Raw genomic sequence first — 21355 nt, 5'->3', positions numbered from 1 at the left:
GATATGATACAGACGTTCAAATATTTGAAAGGTATTAATCTGCAAACGAACCTTTTCCGGAGATGGGAAGGCGGTAGAACGAGAGGACATGAAATGAGATTGAAGGGGGGCAGACTCAAGAAAAATGTCAGGAAGTATTTTTTCACGGCGAGAGTAGTGGATGCTTGGAATGCCCTCCCGCGGGAGGTGGTGGGAATGAAAACTGTAACGGAATTCAAACATGCGTGGGATAATCATAAAGGAATCCTGTTCAGAAGGAATGGATCCTAAGGAGCTTAGCCGAGATTGGGTGGCAGAACCGGTGGCGGGAGGTGGAGATGGTGCTGGGCAGACTTATACGGTCTGTGCCATAGCCGGTGGTGGGAGGCGGGACTGGTGGTTGGGAGGCGGGGATAATGCTGGGCAGACTTATACGGTCTGTGCCCTGAAAAGGACAGGTACAAATCAAGGTAAGGTATACACAAAAAGTAGCACATGTGGGTTTATCTTGTTGGGCAGACTGGATGGACCGTGCAGGTCTTTTTCTGCCGTCATCTACTATGCTACTATGTTACTATGTGTGCAGTAGGCTATTTATCCACAATAAAAATGGCATGAGCATTTCCTGCTCATAGGACTTGTGGCCCAAAGCAAAGTCAAAGGTTCCTAATACCAAGTCTGGAGATCATTCTCATTCCATAAAAAGTTGCTTTAAAATTGAAGGCTTAAAAGATTCAGGCAGTAGGTAACAAGATGTTGAGCTCCAGAACCGCTCTCCTCCCACCACTCACCAGCAGAGTAGCAATACTTCCTGCCCTCTCTTTGTCTGTAGCCCACTCACCCACTCACAATTAAAATCGAGAAAGATTGGTTTGACTCCTAAGGGCTGCTGGGAGCCAGAGAGGTCCTTGTCGGCAGAGTACTTCGCTCCCCCCACCCCCAAGTTTCCAACAACTAATCTTTACAAAATTAAACTTGAATACAGCTTCCTACAGAATAATGTGTATACATCAAAGAGTTCCAGTGAGCCCTTCAATCTGCCCTTCCCACATTAAAGTATTGACTGTTAACATGAAAATGTGTTGCACCTCTGGAACTTAAGCCCAGTTGCTTAAGAGTTGCTGTGCTATGTGATCTCTAAAATACTGTGGAGGGGTGGGAGAGGGTGAGGAAAGCAAGGTTCAGGCTTTTAGGTGCAAGAGGTGCACTGGAGGCTGGGATTCAACAATGGGGCACAATGGTAAGGATCTGCTTGAAGAGGTGGTTCATTGGGGAGGCTAAAACCTGGAGGCCTCTGCAGCTCGTAGAGAAAGAGGGGAGAGCATGGCAGGCAGTACTTTGTAAAAGAAAGTCATAAGTACTAGGAAAGACCAAAGGTCCAGAGTTTAATTATACGTTGAGTGAAGAAAACGTTTCTCCGATTCGTTTTAAATTTACTACATTGTAGCTTTATCGCATGCCCCCTAGTCCTAGTATTTTTGGAAAACGTAAACAGACGCTTCACATCTACGCTTTATTTTATAGACCTCTATCGTATCTGCCCTCAGCGTCTTTTCTCCAAGCTGAAGAGCCCTAGCCGCTTTAGCCTTTCCTCATAGGGAAGTCATCCCATCCCCTTTATTATTTTCGTCGCCCTTCTCTGCACCTTTTCTAATTCTACTATATCTTTTTTGAGATGTGGTGACCAGAATTGAACACAATATTCAAGGTGCAGTTGCACCATGGACTGATACAAAGGCGTTATAACGTCCTCATTTTTGTTTTCAATTCCTTTCCTAATACCACCTAAAATTCTATTTGCTTTCTTAGCCGCTGCAGCACACTGAGCAGAAAATTTCAACGTATCATCGACGACGACACCTAGATCCCTTTCTTGGTCTGTGACGTGGAACCTTGCATGACGTAGCTATAATTTGGGTTCCTCTTTCCCACATGCATCACTTTGCACTTGCTCACATTAAACGTCATCTGCCATTTAGACGCCCAGTCTCGTAAGGTCCTCTTGCAATTTTTCACAATCGTCCCGCAATTTAACCTTCAGAACCTCGTACACTTTTTACATTCCACTGTCCAAAAAACAAAGGGGGTCTTTTACTTAGGCGGGCTGGCGTTTTTAGCACGCACTAAAAATAGGCACCTGCTAAACGCTAATACGCCTATAGGAATACATTGGCATCTTTAGCATTTAGCGCGTGCTAAAAACGCTAGCACGCCTAAGTAAAAGACCCCCAAAGTGCATTAGGGTACAAGTTTGTTTCATTAATCTGCACAACATACTCTACACTTCAACAATGAAAGGAAAAAAAAAGTAATTAAGACACACGCACACAAAAAAAAAACAACTGAATACAGCTTCACCCCCAACACCTGACAGAAACCTCTGTGGTAGCATTAAGAGCCCCGAGTCATAAGTACATAAGTAATGCCACACTGGGAAAAGACCAAAGATCCATCGAGCCCAGCATCCTGTCCACAACAGCGGCCAATCCAGGCCAAGGGCACCTGGCGAGCTCACCAAACGTACAAACTTTCTATACATGTTATTCCTGGAATTGTGGATTTTTCCCAAGTCCATTTAGTAGTGGTTTATGGACTTGTCCTTTAGGAAACCGTCTAGCCCCTTTTTAAACTCTACTAAGCTAACCACCTTCACCATGTTCTCCGGCAACGAATTCCAGAGTTTAATTATGCGTTGGGTGAAGAAAAATTTCTCCAATTTGTTTTGAATTTACTACACTGTAGTTTCATCGCATGCCCCCTAGTCCTAGTATTTTTGGAAAGTGTGAACAGACGCTTCACATCCACCTGTTCCACTCCACTCATTATTTTATATACCTCTATCATGTCTTCCCTCAGCCGTCTCATCCCCAAGCTGAAAAGCCCTAGCCTCCTTAGTCTTTCTTCATAGGGAAGTCGTCCCATTCCCGCTATCATTTTAGTTGCCCTTTGCTGCAACTTTTCCATTTCTACTATATCTTTCTTGAGATGCGGCGACAAGAGTTGAACACAATATTCAAGGTGCGGTTGCACCATGGAGCGATACAACGGCATTATAACATCCTCACACCTGTTTTCCATACCTTTCCTAATAATACCCAACATTCTATTCGCTTTCCTAGCCGCAGCAGCACACTGAGCAGAAGGTTTAGGATATGTGTTTATGAACTCTGCAAAGGATGATGCAGTTTTTGTCAATTCTTCTTAGACTAATTAGACTCTTTCAAATTGGCAGGGGATTAGCTGTAGGCTGCAGTCTTCAAGTCTTGGCACATATTTACTATTGCATTTCAGTCTGGGCTTTGACTGGGGTCACTCAAGGGCATTCACTTCTTTCTTGCTGAACCACACCATTGTTGGTTTTTGTTTAGTCCTTCTGAAAAGGTGAATCTTGGTTTGCTGATACTTCAGCTGTGGACATCACCATATCATCACGTATTCAAGCTAAATGTATTCATTTATATGTGTGGAAAGCTTGTGGCAAATGGGGTGGGGGGAGCACGCCAGCAGCAATCCACTCGTGTTCTTTTGTACCTAAATATCAGCCTTGCCAAAACTTCTTATACAAAATGCTCACAAAGCTCAAATTTAGGCAAAAAACAGCATCTTCAGCACCTGACACTTCATCAAGCGGAGAAAGCTAAATGTACTCAAATTATATATGCAGAAAACATGTACACAACTGAGCAAAGATATTTTCATTTAAAATAGAACATATTACCCAATGCACAATGAATATGCATGGAAAACTTGCAGGCAAGTACATAGCACGTCACAGTCAGGGTAAGAGGAGGATGCAAGGTAGCATCTGGGGTAGATAAAACAGGAACGAGAATCAGGGGTGTCTGACTTCAGCATACGTGTAGTGAGGCTCAGGTGTCAATGTGTACTGGCCATTCTGGTTTCCTTACAACATGCACATAGAGAAACTACAACTACCGGCACACTCTCCGACCCAAGGTTTCCACACATAGAATTTGAATAGATTTAGCTTGACTGTATGTGATGAAAGGTCACATGCAGGCTTATTTTCGAAAGAGAAGGGCACCCATCTTTCGACACAAATTGGGAGGTGGGCGTCCTTCTCCCAGGGTCACCCAAATCAGTATAATCGAAAGATGATGCTGGGCATCCCCAACTGCTTTCCGTCGCGGGGACGACCAAAGTTCCTGGGGGCGTCGGAGGCGTAGCAAAGGTGGAACTGGGGCATGCCTAACAGATGGGCGTCCTCGAGCGATAATGGAAAAAGGAAGGGCGTCCCTGACGAGCACTTGGCCGACTTTACTTGGTCCATTTTTTCTTACGACCAAGCCTCAAAAAGGTGACCGAACTGACCAGATGACCACTAGAGGGAATCGGGGATGACCTCCCCCGACTCCCCCAGTGGTCACTAACCACCGCCCACACTGAAAAAAACTTTTTTGCCAGCCTGAAATGTCATACTCAGGTCCATCGCAGCAGTATGCAGGTCCCTGGAGGGGGGGGGGGGGGAGAAGTGTGTGTGTGTGTCAGCGGAGGCATAGCGAAGGCGTGGATGTCCTTCTTTCAAACATTTTGGACGTCCTGAACTGCCCCCCCCCCCCCCATAGGGACAACCAAATTTCAAGGGAGTGGAGCGGCCTAGTGGTTAGAGCACGGGTCTTGCAATCCAGAGGTGGCCGATTCAAATCCCAGTGCTGCTACTTGTGATCCAAAATCCAAATAAATAAAGGGGGTGTCGGAGGCATAGCAAAGACGTCCTTCTCACAGAAACATCCACATTTTGAACGTCCTCAACTGCCGTCGCAGGGACGGAGGCATAGTGAAAGATGTCCTTCACACATACTCTAAAAAACAAAAAAAAGACGTCCCTGACGAGCACTTGGACATTTTCACTTGAACTTGATTTTTTTCTAAGTAGACAGCAATTTATTTAAGGCTGTAGACGGCTATTATACACGCAGCTTGTCTGCATGGATGAAGCCGTCTTTGCCATGCGTGGCTGCTCAGCACTGGCTTCCCCTCCTTAGGAAGGAAATCATGTGCAAATGAGCTAACAGTGAGCAGCTCATTTGCATGCCCGTTCCTTTCCAAATTGCTAAGGGATGGGCTTTTTCCGTTCAGTTAGTGCATCAGTTAGTCCACTGCAGTGCCCCCTAGGGTGCCCAGTTGGTGTCCTGGCATGTCAGGGGGACCAGTGCACTACGAATGCTGGTTCCTCCCACAACCAAATGAATTGGATTTAGTCGTTTTTGAGATGGGCGTCCTCGGTTTCCATTATCGCCGAAAACCGGGGACGACTATCTCTAACTAAGGTCGACCACCTCAACATTTAGGTCGACCTAAATGTTGAGATTTGGGCGTCCCCGACTGTATTATCGAAACGAAAGATGGACGCCCATCTTGTTTCGATAATGCAGGTTTCCCCGCCCCTTCACAGGGACATCCTGTGAGGACGCCCTCAGGAAAACTTGGGTGCCACGTTCAATTATGCCCCTCATGGTGAGGTGTCACATAATGACGGCACAGTGTAAGGTGATGAAAACTCTGGTCCTCTGCCCTTAGATATGAGCCTTGCAAAAATGTTACTGGTAAAGACGCTTTAGTGAGGCTCATACTTTGGCACAAAAGAACAGGTACAGATGTATGCTGGCACATTTCCCACCCACTTGTCACAAGTTTTCTGTGTATACAATTTGAACACATTTCGCTTGAATGAATGATGACCTGGCTTGGTGATAAAGAGGCATATTTTCAAAGCACTTTGGGAGGCTAAGTTCCATAGGTTTCTATGGAACTTTGGGAGGCTAAGTGCTTTGAAAATGAGCCTCAAAGTGTCCGTGCACCATGACTGTTCTCCCTAGTCTCATACTAATGGCAGACTGGAAGAGGTTTTCCTCCAGCTTCGTCCTGTGCTTTGCACTATTCCATCTTTTTCCTACCCTTCATAAGCCACCCCCTACTGCAAAACATCTCCCAACATAATGCTGTTACGAGTATGCTTTACTTTCTGTTTTATACCAAACATACCCCTGTTCAGAAACAAAAAAGCAACACTGGGCCTTCAGGATTAAGATGATCAAGTCTCTTGTTTATTAATTGACGGATAGACTCCACACGGGCCGTGTTTCGGTGCACTGGCGCCTGCCTCAGGGGTCAGCTAATCCTGATCAAAATTGTAGGTGGTAATGTCACAGTGTAGCACCTTTGATATGGAAGCGTCTCAATTGCTCCGAGAGCATAATCAGCATGGACAACGCTGTCAGTCTAAAAAAAAAGCTGCGTTGTCCATGCTGATTACGCTCTCGGAGCAATTGAGACTCTTCCATATCAAAAGTGCTACACTGTGACAGTACCACCTACAATTTTTGATCAGAGCGCCGAAACACGGCCAGTGTCGGGTCTATCTGTCAATTAATAAACAAGAGACTTTGATCATCTCAATCCTGAAGGCCCAGTGTTGCTTTTTTGTTTCTGTATTAATTTTGTGTGCTGTTTTACCCTCTCTTTTGTGTTTCTGTATAGGTCACCCATATTTGGGTGTGGATCCCAGATCTGTGTGTAAACTAGTCAATTAAACGTTATCAATTATTGGAGTTAAGCACTTAATTAGCAGTGATTAGGATTACATATAGATCTGCCCTACACCCTATAACATGCGTGCCTAAATTTCAAAGCATGCAACTGGGTGTGGCCATGGGAGGGGTATGGGTGGTCCAAGGAATTAGGCATGATGTTACAAAATCCCTGCATTTCCACACCTGCCATCAGGTAGGCACAAACATTTACACCAGCCTTTGGCAGCTGTCAATGGTCGTGCCCAAAGTTAGATGCAAAGGATTCAATTCTATATATCATGTCAAACTGAAATTTGCTTAGGCGCATTCTATAAAGTATGCCATAATTTAGGTGTACTTTATAGAACAAGCTTAAATTTCTGCACGGTTTATAGAATATGCCGAGCGCCAGTCTGTGCAACTAAATGAAGTCGTGGGCAATTACGCCAAGTAAAACCTGGGGTAAATACCAATGCCTAAATTAGGCGCAGACCGGGTGTATTCTATAACAAACGTGTATAGATTCTAGAAACGCCCATGCCCTGCCCTGCCCTGCCCATTCCACACTCACCTTTCAACTATGCGACTTAGAATTTACACAGAGCATGTTATAGAATACACTTAGACAGTTATGTGCCTAACTTCTAATACCAATTAGTGTCAATTGCTTGTTAATTGGCAATCAGCACCGATTGGCTTGTTAACCAATTAGGTTATGCGCACTGTTATGAAATATGCTTCAATTTCCACACAGAATCCAAGGAAAATACGCATTAGGCTAATATTCCATAAACATCGCTCGACACAGAGCGCACTTACAAATAATAGATTAGTGCAGATCATCCTGGTGCCTGGTCCATATTGTTTTGCTCACATCAGAACCAAATTTGGTGCACGAGGCCTGGTACGGTAAGCAAAATTTAGTCTGCCACCCCCCCCCCCCCCCCCCTCAATTAACTTCAAGGCCTCTAAGCCCACCCCTAAGATTTTGATCAACTCAATTCCTCAGCTCCCAGAACAATCTTACAGAAATATATTAACAAGATGTTATATATTTAAATATTAAAATGTATTTTCAAAAGCCTGGATAAATGGGCTGTTTGGAAGTGTCCATCCACTCTTTTGAGTTTCTGTGGCTGTCAAAGCTGCTGTCTTAGGCCACCACCTACACTTCCCTAATGGTTGGGGCCAGCCCTAATCAGACCACAGTTTACCACCTTCTCCCACATGTGCAGTGCTCCTTGTTTCTTTGCAAACATTAGGTGGCACATCATATGTCTTTCCTCCAGTAGGGGCTTCCTTCCCTGCAAGCCATGTTTGTAGAACAAAACTTGAAACTGTTGGTCAACATTTGCCCCTCTCTTTGCCAGCAGCCTTTTAAGGTCATCTTTGACAGGAGATCACGAGGAGAACCTGTTTCCTTAAGCCATGCCCACTGGCTTTGGACCTTTATAATGATGGACTTGACAGTGCTCCAAGGGATACTCAATCTTATTTAACTGATTTGTAATATAATGTTAAGATGGAGTTTGTTTTCGCTGATGTCTATGTTTTAATATAAAATCATGGAGAATAATGAGATCTGCAGTACTGATAGTCATAACCCAAGATCTACCTTTGCACAACTCTATTCTAGAGTTCTTTTGCCAGCTCTGTTCTTGATTTATTTCAATGTTTGCTTCATATTCCTTTCACACACCAGAAAACAGGTTGATTCTTCACTCAGGGGTATTTTAAACAGCTCAGCTACTGTAAATAGATTCAGGTAGGCTCTGTTTAAATCATCGTGTGCCTTAAGGCAATCCGTGCTTGCTATGACAGAGGGTGAAAACGTGTGCATTCAAAACTTTTGGGTCTCTTAATTATGTTTTGAATATATCTGTTTTTCCTGTTAAAAATGCCCAGCTTGTTGCACGGATCAGTGAAACAAATTCCTACTTTAAATGCATTTTGAACTATATCGTTCAAAGAGCGGAATGAGAAAACTTTGTAAGAGTTGTGAAGACTTTTACAAGACACTGCATGTTTGTAAAAGCTCAGGTCTGAGCGATAGCACTTGGAACCCCATTATAACCACAGCAATAAACTACAACTCAAATATCTAGGGAGAAACAGTCCCTGACTGCTCATGGTAACTGCACAGAGCGATAAGGTATTCACTCTTCTTGGCCACCGTCCACAAGATGCTACTCGCCACCTTCAGAAGGAGCCTTACCTTCTACCTCCCCTTCCCAAAACAGCTTCTTTCTTATCATGAGATATCATTTCCCCTTCATTACATCACCAGATCACTGAATACTTACGTACATAAGTATTGCCACACTGGGAAAGACAAAAGGTCCATCAAGCCCAGCATCCTGTTTCCAACAGTGGCCAATTCAGGTCACAAATACCTGGCGAGATCCCAAAAAAGTACAAAACATTTTATACTGCTTATCCCCAAGTCCAATTTAATAATAGTCTATAGACTTTTCCTTTAGGAAGCCGGCCAAACCTTTTTTAAACTCTGCTAAGCTAACTGCCTTTACCACATTCTCTGGCAACGATTTCCAGAGTTTAATTACGCGTTGCATGAAGACAAATTTTCTACATTGTAGCTTCATCGCATGCCCCCTAGTCCTAGTATTTTTGGAAAGCGTAAACAGATGCTTCACGTCTACCCGTTCCACTCCATTCATTATTTTATAGACCTCTATATCTCTCCTATGACTTATTTTCAACTGCACCGTTAGGTTGTTCTGAGCTTGTACCAATTCCTCCCATATAACGTTTTTTTATTCAAAATTCAGTGCACATTTAGAAATATTGGGAATTTTGAATGCCTAACATATACAGTATAAGAATTTTTTAAAATTTGTCCTTACTTTCCATACTAACACTTCCAGACTTTCAAAGCTACAACCATACAAAGATATGTCGCATGTTGGTAGAGTTTGCAACTACAGGAAAGTATAGCAATTATAACAAAGGCATACCATACCTCTTCAAGGCCTCAGACGGATTCCTTTCACATTCCCCAGGTTGCAAGAGACTTTGCACAGATGCATCTTTTAGCTTATCTTCGTAACCTCGCACCAGTCCACTACAACAGATCTGAGAAACTAATCCTCTGATAAACCCTCCAACACAGAGCGTGTCAGAGTCCTGAGCCCTGCAAAAGTGGAAGGCTAAAGCCTGGCGATGTAAACCCTTCTGTGCATCTGTGGGTGAGCTGGGCCACAGCAACTCAGTACAGAGGGCAGTCTTCCCACTGCCAGGTCCCCCAACCAACAGTACACCCCATGTTGCTCCTTTCCCAGTGCCAGAACTGACTGCCAGGGGTGCATTGGTAGTAGCACTGTTAGTGGAGTTGGCTTTCTCCTGAAGGCAGTGTTGAATCTTGTGAAAAACCCACTCTCTACAATAAAACTGCTTCCCTTGTAGTAAACTGGTTTGAGCCATATTATTGCCACTTTTCTTCCACAGACTGGTCACTTGAAGTTGAACATTTCATCCATCTTTTAAAAAAAACAAACAAACACGCGTGTATACTTTTGGGTATATTCCAATATTTAATGTAATACATCCAAATAAACTGGTCATAAAAATTCCACTTTCCAGCAACTGATCCCTGCAAAATCCAGTTTCCATGCAGCTCCTTTCAAGATAATGTGCATTTTTCCATGCTAATGCTGTGTATCAAGCAGTTCCAACATATCTGTTTCCAAGGGTTGATAATACTTTTCATGCAGCTCCATCAGTACGTCTGTAAATGTTTCCAGCATTTACATGAGGCAATGTAGCTGGAAATCTTTAAGAAAAGACCAATCATTCAGCAGATACAAAACAATCCCAAACAGTGACTTAGGTCTAGATGTTATACTAAGGGATGTCCCCATTTAATTAAAAAGAAAAAAGGAACAAAGATTCCATATATACATAAAACTGTTCTTCAAAAGATTTAAATTTATTTTGTAGATTAACAGGAGACCATGTAAACTTCAAACATCTAGGGGGCAGGCCAAAAGTTGTGCTTCAGAATAAGAGTCTTTTCATGTGGTGCAGATGACAGCAAAAAAAAAAAAAAAAGTTAACGCCTTCTTAATCCAAAACATTCAAAGTACATTTGCAAGACTCTGAATCCTTATTCAGCTGGTTTGCAGGTATCCCAGATATTTCATAGAAGTAAAACTGAATACTGCCTGTAAAACTGAAAACATACACAACATTGTTACACAAAGGATGTTTATGAATATGCAGTATATAAAAACGCCCTTTAACCAAATAAACTGAAATCAACGATGTGGTTTTAACTCCTCTTGCAGGCTCAAACCCTTCAATGCATCAACTTTTTGAAAGTCTGCAAATTAGCTTAGCTGTACAGATGGGAAAAGATCAGACAGCGAGAATAGTTCTCTTCTCTCTGTAGCTCTGCAATCTCCAGTAATTAGTGGCATTCAGGTCTGCTCTTGGATTTATGTAAAACTGACCTCCAAAGATCAGAGGGGAAATACTTTCTAGGGCCTCAATCTTATCATGAAAACATATCTGACTGCTTACATTCCCTTTTAACAGAAATGTCAGCTTATTTTATCTCTGGCTCCACAGGGCTGCATCTTTATTTTCATCTTTAGCAGCTTTGCAGTAATTCTTGCACAGCTAAGAAAAGCTGTCAGTACTTGCCTTCTACACATGAATAAAAACCCATTACTTTATGTTTTTAAGAGCGATCTTTTTTTTCCTTACATTATCTTTCATTCAGTGTTTTTTTTTTTTTTGCACCATACTTGGCTACTGTGTTTCAATTATTAATCCAAGCTCTCCAGCTCTGCTCTACCACCCTGCACAATCAGCATGACAGTACCCTCTTCCTATCTGCACTTTCTCCCAAAATAAACAAGAGATCCAGTTAGTTTCCACACTTTCCAGGTAGATCACACAGTCTGAAATACTCTGCTTCTCTCTGTTTTTTTGGAATGCAAGTTTTGCCTTGCTGCCTTCTATGGACTTTGCATCCCTTTTTCTCTTCACACCCTAAACCTTTCAGTCCTCTTGATTTACTGTCACTATATTTTCATTAAAATGTGCAGAGACATGGCCTCTCCTCTATCACTGTCCGTCTGCGGTGTAGATCACGAACAAGGATTGCTGAGAGATTTCATGAACACACACAAAACTGAATGCACAGAACCTCAACAGACGAGCAACCACATATACACACAGTAAGAACAAAATGCTAAATATGCAGAATATGCCCAAGACCCTGGCTGTCCATGAAGAAGGTCTGTACGATTTTTCTCTCTTGCAACTGGAAAGGGGGAACCTAGACGTCCTTTCCCCACACTGCCGCCCCTCTCTCTCTTTCTGGTTGTCTCTTCATTTATGCTTTGCACTAAAGCTGGCAGGCACAACATACATAAGGGGTGTTGGAGTGGAACAGAAAGAAGAGCCAGCATGGGGAAGGAAAGAGCATAATATAGAGACAAGAATTAGGGGATGGGGACAGGGGGAAAACGGTAGGGGGGAGGAGGAGGAGGAAAAAGGAAGAATGACAAGAGAGAGAGAGACAGACACAGTAAAGATAGCAGAAAAGAATTAAGGAGACACAAAAAAAAGGCAAAAGAGAATGAGCCAAGATTCTTCTGTAACCTTTATAGTCTAATTTCTAATGCTTTCCCACCATTCTTGATACATTGTAAGTCATTATCAAGTTCCCCAACATCCTCTGTGACACAAAATGTCTATCTTCTAATGCAATTCCACCATCCATGAAGTATTGTGAGCCTGCAAAGAGGTGGGAAAATGTGGGAAACACAAATGCAAGAAATAAATAAAAGGGAAAAGCAACAGAAGAGACACAGAAATGAGACTGTTGGAGGAAAAGAGAGAGCAAAGAAGATGAGAGAGAGAGAGAACCAGCACAGGGGAAGAAAGAGCCAGCACCAAAAAGGAACATAAGAGCAAAGAGCAGAGGGAAAAAAGAGCCCTTTTACCTGCCCTGTCTCTCCGTCCCAGGGCCCGGCCGCTCCTCGGGAGAGTCCTCCTGTCCTGTCCTTCCAGCCTCCCTCAGCCCCCCGCCTCTGCCTGCCAGGCAGCTCCTTATTGTTCTCAGCTCCTCCCGTGCACACGCTTCCTGTAGTTTTCACGTCCTCCTCCCTCCGTCAAGACCGTGCGTTTCAAGCCTCGCCTTCGATCTAAGTTCTGGGCTGGGGCACAGCCGTGGAGGCGTGGTCGGAGCGAGGCGTGGAACGCGTAGCCCTCCTCCTCCCCAGGGTGCATCCTCGGAAGAGCGCCCCGCCCCCCCCCCCCCTGTGTGGGCGTTTTTCCAGTCGCGAGTTAGTGTAAGGACAGCGCGTGGAGGGAGAGGGCGGGGCTTGGAATGTAAATATGCGGCCAACGGTTTTTTGGGGGAGCGAGCGTTCGTTTGTGGTGGTCGTTGGCGGCCGTTGGTGAGTGATTAGGTTAACGGGTTTCGGCACCTCATAAACATCCGAAAATGGAATAAACAGAATGACGCGCTGCAGAAACGATTTCGGCGGCCGTTGAAACACTTTCAAGATGTTTAGTTTTGGGTTGTTTTTTTTTTTTTTAAGCAACTGACCGTTTTGTCAAAGTCGCAAGGTGGGCTCTTATGAAGGGAGGAGTTGTTTCCCCAAACCTGTGAGGTGGAGGAGCTAAAGGACTTTGGATTTAGCCCTCGCCTTTTCAGAAAAAACTACAGTACTTATTTCTCTCGCCTCGTAGAACTGGTGATTTAATGGGGCAATATTTAAACTCTGCGGTTGGTCTTTTATTTTAAATGTTGGCTAAAGCAATGACAGGGAAATTCGGTAATAGGGGAATCCCTTTCAAAATGAAAAAAAAAAGGATCAAAAAACGGCATTTGGACGGTTTTCTCCACAAATCGCGAGTTTCAAAACTCGGATTTGAGAGGTTTTTCTCAGTAGTGATTACAAATCACAAGGTCAAGATTTGGACGTGCCCCAAAATGGACATTTTTCTATAGCGGAACGAAGCAAAAACGTCTAGGGCTAAAACTTTTACGTTTTGATCTCACAATCATGACTAAGTCACAAAAAGGTGCCCTAAATTACTACTAAAGACGTTTTGCCACTAGAGCGAAATGCTGAACACCTGTTTTCCACATCTGCTAACTGATTAGCACAACTCACATGTTCTGTACTGGCCTGGTAGGGACACTTTTCTGATAGTTTTCTTTCCTTTAGTCTTACCAGACCAGCCCAAACGAGGGAGATATGTTTACTGACAAGCAGGATTGCCAGGTGGAAAATTTTTTTCCCACCCAAAGGAGCCCAAAACCCGCCCAAACTCAAACCCCGCCCCTGACACCCCCACCCCCGCGTCATCCCCCCCGTCCCCGCTGTCATTGGCCCCGCCTCCCCCGTTATCGGCCCCACCCAGAACGTCACTAACCCCGCCCCCGCGGCCGATAAAACCACCCAAAAGACAGAAAAGAAGCCCAAAAAACCGCAACCCGCCACAACCCGCCCACCTGGCAACACTGCTGACAAGCGATCATGGGGATAGAGAAAGAGTGGAGGAGTGGCCTAGTGGTTAGGGTGGTGGACTCTGGTTCAATTCCCACTTCAGGCTTAGGCAGCTCCTTGTGACTCTGGGCAAGTCATTTAACCCTCCATTGCCCCAGGTACAAATAAGTACCTGTATATAATATGTAAACCGCATTGAGCCTGCCATGAGTGGGAAAGTGCAGGGTACAAATGTAACAAAAAAAAAAAAAAGTAGTTCTATGTGATTTACCCTTTAAGGGTCTGGTGCAGCATAGAAAACACCACATTTTGAATAGCCAATCAGTGGTGCTCATGTCCTTCCTGTTAGTCAAAATGTAAAAAGTTCAGGCAAAATGCCACACTCAACCAATAGTCAGACAATGCAAGTATATACTCAACAGACACTCAATTCTTTCACTGAGTCAGGAGGAGCATGAAGTGGAGGACATACTAGAAACATTACATAAGTACTGCCATACTGGGATAGACCAGAGGTCCATCAAGCCCAGTATCCTGTTTCCAACAGTGGCCAATCCAGGTGACAAATACCTGACAAGATCCCAAAACAGTATAAAATAGTGGATTTTCCCCAAGCCCAATTTAATAATGGTCTATAGACTTCTCCTTTAGGAAGCCGTCCAAACCTTTTTAAAACTCTGCTAAGCTAACTGCCTTTACCACATTCTCCGGCAACGAATTCCAGAGTTTAATTACACATTGAGTGAAGAAAAATTTTCACCAATTCATTTTAAGTTTACTACTTTGTAGCTTCATCACATGCCCCCTAGTCCTAGAATTTTTGGAAAGCGTAAACAGACGCTTCACGTCTACCCGTTCCACTCCACTCATTATTTTATAGACCTCTATCATATCTCCCCTCCGCTGCCTTTTCTCCAAGCTGAAGAGCCCTAGCCGCTTTAGCCTTTCCTCATAGGGAAGTCGTCCCATCCCCTTTATCATTTTCATCACCCTTCTCTGCACCCTTTCTAATTCCACTATCCAGCTTATAATCGAAAGAGAAAAACGCCTATATTGCGACCCAAATCGTGAGATGGGCATCTTTCTCCCGTGGGCGCTCAAATCGGTATAATCGAAAGCTGATTTTGGGCGTTTCCAACTGCAATCCGTCACGGAAACGGGTAAAGTTGATGGGGGTGTGTTGGAGGCTTGGTGAAGGCGGAACTGGGGCGTGGTTATCGGCTGAGGAGAGATGGGCGTCTTTAACTGATAATCGAAAAAAAGGCGTTTTTACCGCGATTTTGGGTCACTTTTTTTGGACCCTTTTTTTCACGAACAGGTCCCAAAAAAGTGCCCAGATGACCTCCCCAGACTCCCCCAGTGGTCACTAACCCCCTCCCACCAAAAAAAACCCACTTTACAAACTTGTTTTCCAGCCTCTATGCCAGCCTCAAATGCCGTACCCACCTCTATGACAGCAGAATGTGTTCTATCCTGTGACAACCTTTCCCTGGTTCTGATGTGGCTCTCGGGTGAGTGTGACACCTTTTCTGTTATGCGCACTGCAGAGTCACATCAGCAATGCATTGTCGTGGGTGTAGGGTATTGGGCTCCGTGATTCCAGTAGCTTGTGGCAAATGCTCACAATGTTGGTAGTTGGTAGGCTGTACTCCCATGGTGCTTTTTCCCCTGCTTACTGGGTCAGAGTGTGCCCTGTTTTGTTTCCGGTAGTCCATGAGGTAGTGGCCATTTTTGTAAGCCAGATCCCTTTCACGTGTTAGCCACGTTTCAGAACTTAGTTCTTCCCTTGAATGTGGCTGAAAGAGGGCATTGTACAGCATTCTGCCAGCTCTGACCTACTGCTCATCTCAGTACCAGGGAGACTCGTTGCCAGTGGGGCACAACCTCTGATCTGCAGTTAACTGTGAGTAAGCGTGCTTATTCCAATAAAGGATGTTTTCGGAGAGATTAGTCTTCAGGTGTCAACTGCTGGGCCAATGTTATATAGCAGCAACCAGTCCTAGAGGCCTGCATGTATGCAGGTCCCTGGAGCACTTTTAGTGGGTACCGCAGTGCACTTCAGCCAGGCGGACCCAGGCCCATCACCCCCTACCTGTAACACTTGTGCTGGTAAATGGGAGGCCTGCAAAACCCACTGTACCCACATGTAGGTGCCCCCTTCACCCCTAAGAGCTATGGTAGTGTTGTACATTTGTGGGTAGTGGGTTTTGGGGGAGGGGGGTTGGGGGCTCAGCACCCGTGGTAGGGGAGCTATGCATGTGGGAGCGTTGTCTGAAGTCCACCGCACTGACCTCTAGGGTGCCCAGTTGGTGTCCTGGCATGTCAGAGGGGAGAGTGTACTACGAATCGTGGCCCCTCCCATGACCAAATGGCTCAGATTAGGACGTTTCTGAGCTGGGCGTTTTTAGTTTCCATTATCGCTAAAAAAAACAAGCGCCCAGCTGAAAAACGTCCATTTTTTTGAAAATACGGTCTGTCCCGCCTCTTCACGTACCCGTTTTCGGACATAGACACCCATGGAGATAGGCGTTCGTGTTCGATTATGCCCCTCCACGTCTTTTTTGAGATGCAGCAACCAGAATTGAATACAATATTCGTTGAAGGAATGAAAGCTACAAATGGAATGAATGAAAGAACAATCAGGGAGAGTATCTGAACTCGTCTGGTAGGACTGATGAAAGAAAATTATCAAGACATAATTCTTCCAAAATGGCAGCTTCAGACACAGTAAGCCCTGACAAGCCCGTTAAAATCAGCCCCGACGTTGCAGAGACCTTACCAGCGCTGGCCTGCACTGAATTTGCAGCTGCTGCCATGGAAGAAAAGCTGGTAGAAAAAGAGCAATAGCACATACTACAGACACCCAATGCTGCTCTCCGGCCCCCACACCAGGAGCAGCGCTTCACTGTCTCAGCGGACGTAACCATGAGACTCGAAAGCCCTGGTCCCAGTAGTACTCGCTGTACACAGAGTTAGCAGCAGAAAAAAAAATCTGGTGTATCTTCAGCTCCCCTAACCCCCCCCCCCTCGCACCCCCCAAGAAAAGCCCAGGTGGCGCAGTGGCTGCAAATGCAAGCACTCCCCCCCCCAACCTGGTGGTCTAGCGGCCCCCTTCCCTGCCCCTATACCTTAACGGTGAAGGAGGGAGTAGCATATGACCTTCTCTTCCAGCACCGCCTTGAAAATGGCGGTGCCCTACCCAGTGCATCCTGGTGGTGCTGGAAGGAGAGGGAGTGTGCTACTCCCTCCTCCAATGCCAAGGTATGGGGGGGAGGGGGCGGAGAATGGAGTCGCTAGACCACTAGGTTGGGGGGCTTGCAGTTGTGGCCCCTGGCCCACAAGGGTTTTTTGGAGGGGGATTAGGGGGCTGGAGATACACCAGCAGGCTCCTTTTTGAAAGAGATGGACGTCCATCTTTCAACATAAATCGGAACATGGACGTCCATCTCCCAGAGACGTCCAAATCGGTATAATCAAAACCTGATTTTGGACATCTCCAACTGCAGTCCGTCGCAAGGATGTCCAAATCTCAGGGAGGCGTGGTGAAGGCGGGACTTGGGCGTGCCTAAGACTTGGACGTCTTGGACCCATAATCGAAAAAAGCAAAAACGTCCTAAAGTAAAACTTGGACGGTTTCACCCGGACGTGTTTTTTTTACGAATAAGGCACAAAAAGATGCCCGAAGTGACCAGATGACCTCCCGTTACTCCCCCAGTAGTCACTAACCCCCTCCCACCCTCAAAAAACATCTTTAAAAATATTTTGTGCCAGCCTCAGGTGTCATACTCAGGTCCATGACAGCACATGCAGGTCCCTGAAACAGTTTTGGTGGGTGCAGTGCACTTCAGACAGGTGGACCCAGGCCCGTACTCCCCCCTACCTGTTATGTTTGTGGAAGAAACAGCGAGCTCTCCAAAACCGACCACAAACCCACTGTACCCAAATCTAGGTGCCCCCCCTTCACCCATAAGAGCTATGGTAGTTGTGTACAGTTGGGGGTAGTGGGTTTTGGGGGAGGTGTTTGGGGGTTCAGCACACATGGTAAGAGATCTATGTACCTGGGAGCAATTTATGAAGTCCACTGCAGTGCCCCCTATGATGCCCGGTTGGTGTCCTGGCTTGTCAGGGGGACCAGTGCACTACTAATGGCTCCTCCCACGTCCAAATGGCTTGCATTTGGACGTTTTAGACATGGACATCTTTGGTTTCAAAAATCGCCGAAAGTCAAAGATGTCCATGTCTAGGGACGTCCTTGGTATTTTTGAAATGAAAGATGGACGTCCATCTTTTTTCGAAAATACTCTTTTCCTCGCTCCCGGATTTGGACGTTTTACAAGGAATTCTAATTCCAAACATAGACATATCTTTCGAAAATGCCCCTCTTGATCTCCAACCCCCCCGTGAACTTGGGTCAGGGGAACTGGAGGTTCACCAGAGCTCCAACCCCCATGTTGCCAGCTTGGGGTGGGGGGTCAGGGATCCTGTGGGGGTGTTCTATTGGGGGGAATGAGGGGCCTGCTAGTGTGCTGGAAGGTCTTCCCATGCTTTCCCAATGTTCCGCAAAACTTAACGCCAGTTCTGAGCTGGCGTAGGGTTTGCCACGGGCAGCGTGCCAATGTTTGGCATTCTGCCTGCTGAGCATTGGGGAGGAATTATAAAATACTTGTTTAGCATGCATTTGTATGGTACTTGTGGTCAGAGCCCATGAGTGTGTTATTTCACTCGCAAGTCCATTATTATGAAGGTGGACCTGGGGAAAGCCACTGCATATTCCTGAGATAAATTCTACTTACTGGGATTCTATTAGGTTGTTGTGACCTGGATTGACCACTGTTAGAAACAGGAGACTGGACTTGATAGACCTTTGGTCTAACCCAGTATGAAAAGTTTTTTGTTCTTATGTGTTTTATTCTAGAGCTACAATTTGTTGCCCTGTTTTAGTAACAGATAATAATAGTTTTTTTTATTGTACAGTTTTGCAAGTGTTTTATATTCATTATTATGTGTTTTAGTATTACTTCTTTTGTTCATTGCTCCCCCCAATGTTCGCCTGATGGTGTTCAGTATTTTCATAAATATTGACGGCTGTGGGCTGATTTGTGCCCAAGTATTCGGTACAGGCCCCTATTCAAATTCTAGTACATAAGTAATGCCACACTGGGAAAAGACCAAGGGTCCATCGAGCCCAGCATCCTGTCCACAACAGCAGCCAATCCAGGCCAAGGGCACCTGGCAAGCTTCCCAAACGTACAAACATTCTATACATGTTATTCCCAGAATTGTGGATTTTTCCCAAGTCCATTTAGTAGCGGTTTATGGACTTGTCCTTTAGGAAACCGTCTAACCCTTTTTTAAACTCTGCCAAGCTAACCGCCTTCACGTTCTCCGGCAACAAATTCCAGAGTTTAATTACACGGGTGAAGAAAAATTTTCTCCAATTTGTTTTAAATCTACTACACTGTAGTTTCATCGCATGCACCCTAGTCCTAGTATTTTTGGAAAGCGTGAAAAGATGCTTCACATCCACCTGTTCCACTCCACTCATTATTTTATATACCTCTATCATGTCTCCCCTCAGCAGTCTCTTCTCCAAGCTGAAAAGCCCTATCCTCCTTAGTCTTTCTTCATAGGGAAGTCGTCCCATCCCTGCTATCATTTTAGTCGCCCTTCGCTGCACCTTTTCCAATTCCACTATATCTTTCTTGAGATGCGACAACCAGAATTGAACACACTATTCAAGGTGCGGTCACACCATGGAGCAATATAACGTCATTATAACATCCTCACACCTATTTTCCATACCTTTCCTAATAATACCCAACATTCTGTTCGCTTTCCTAGCCGCAGCAGCACACTGAGCAAAGTTTCAGCGTATTATCGACGACGACACCCAGATCCCTTTCTTGGTCCGTAACTCCTAACGTGGAACCTTGCATGACGTAGCTATAATTCGGGTTCTTTTTTCCCACATGCATCACCTTGCACTTGCTCACATTAAACATCATCTGCCATTTAGCCGCCCAGTCTCGAAAGGTCCTTCTGTAATTTTTCACAATCCTGTAGCGAGTTAACGACTTTGAATAACTTTGTGTCATCAGCAAATTCAATTACCTCGCTAGTTACTCCCATCTCTAAATCATTTATAAATATATTAAAAAGCAGCGGTCCTAGCACAGACCCCTGAGGAACCCCACTAACTACCCTTCTCCATTGTGAATAATGCCCATTTAACCCCACTCTCTGTTTCCTATCCTTCAACCAGTTTTTAATCCACAATAGGACTTTTCCTCCTATCCCATGACCCTCCAATTTCCTCTGTAGCCTTTCATGAGGTACCTTGTCAAACGCCTTTTGAAAATCCAGATACACAATATCAGCTGGCTCCCCTCTGACCACATGTTTGTTTACTCCTTCAAAGAATTGAAGTAAATTGGTCAGGCAAGATTTTTCCACACTGAATATCTAAAACAAATAGGAGGAAACCTTTTCACTCAAAGAATAGTTAAGCCAGATGATGTGGTAATGGTGGTTAGAATATCTGGATATAAAAAATCCTGAGTGCTGTAGAACGGATACAAGTGAATCGATTTTTCACTCTTTCAAAAAGTACAAAGACCAGGGGTCATGCAATGAAATTACATTGACATACTTTTAAAACAAATAGGAGGAAATATTTTTTCTCTCAAAGAATAGTTTAGTTGTGAAACTCATTGCAGGAGGATATGGTAACGTTGGTTAGCATATCTGGGTTTAAAAAAGGGTTGGACAAGTTCCTGGAGGAAAAGTCCATATAGCCTATTATCAAATTAACATGGGGGAAGCCACTGCTTGCCCTGGAATTGGTAGCATGGAATGTTGCTACTCTTTGGGTTTCTGCCAGGTACTTGTGGACCTGGATTGGCCACTGTTGGAAGCAGGATACTGGGCTAGATGGACCATTGGTCTGACCCATTATGCTATTCTTATGTTCTTATATCTAGGTACTTGCCAGCCCCCAGAAGATAGCTCTGGTGATATTCAGTGCCAGTACCTGAATAACTGTCTGGACAAGTTAGGACTGCTATTATACAGTCCTGCTTTTCTGGATAGTAAATCTGGGCACCGATAATCACCATCCCTGGGTACATGCCCTGACTCCATCCCTGGACAGCTAAGGTACTGTCTGAATAGTGCTGCAGAGGGCTACCCAGATATTCAGGACCACAGTACTGGCAGTATCCTAGTAAGTGCCATTGAATATCTGGGATTGGGCCAAGTAGCATGATTTAACCAGGCAGGAATTAAATTGTTTAAATATTTAAATAATGGGCAGAAAAAAAAAGATTAAATAAAGTATTACCTATTTTTTTTCCATTT

General features: G+C 44.7%; 1 protein-coding gene across 1 annotated transcript in view; it reads right to left on the bottom strand.

Moving 5' to 3' along the window:
• ANKRD50 (ankyrin repeat domain 50) overlaps positions 1–12590 on the bottom strand; it is a 120625-nt gene extending 108035 nt beyond the window's left edge. Inside the window, exons 1-2 of the mRNA XM_030191763.1 lie at positions 12485–12590; positions 9493–10701 (exon numbers count right to left, since the gene is read on the bottom strand). Coding sequence (XP_030047623.1) covers positions 9493–9953 — 461 coding nt within the window. The 5' untranslated portion in view covers positions 9954–10701; positions 12485–12590. The remainder of the gene's footprint in view (positions 1–9492; positions 10702–12484) is intronic.
• Between the last annotated feature and the right edge of the window lie 8765 nt (positions 12591–21355).

The sequence above is a fragment of the Microcaecilia unicolor genome, chromosome 2 (genome assembly GCF_901765095.1).
Source record: "Microcaecilia unicolor chromosome 2, aMicUni1.1, whole genome shotgun sequence".
NCBI classification, from domain to species: domain Eukaryota; kingdom Metazoa; phylum Chordata; class Amphibia; order Gymnophiona; family Siphonopidae; genus Microcaecilia; species Microcaecilia unicolor.
The sequence above is the reverse complement of the archived record's forward strand: the minus strand, read 5'-3'. Positions and strand labels throughout refer to the sequence as shown.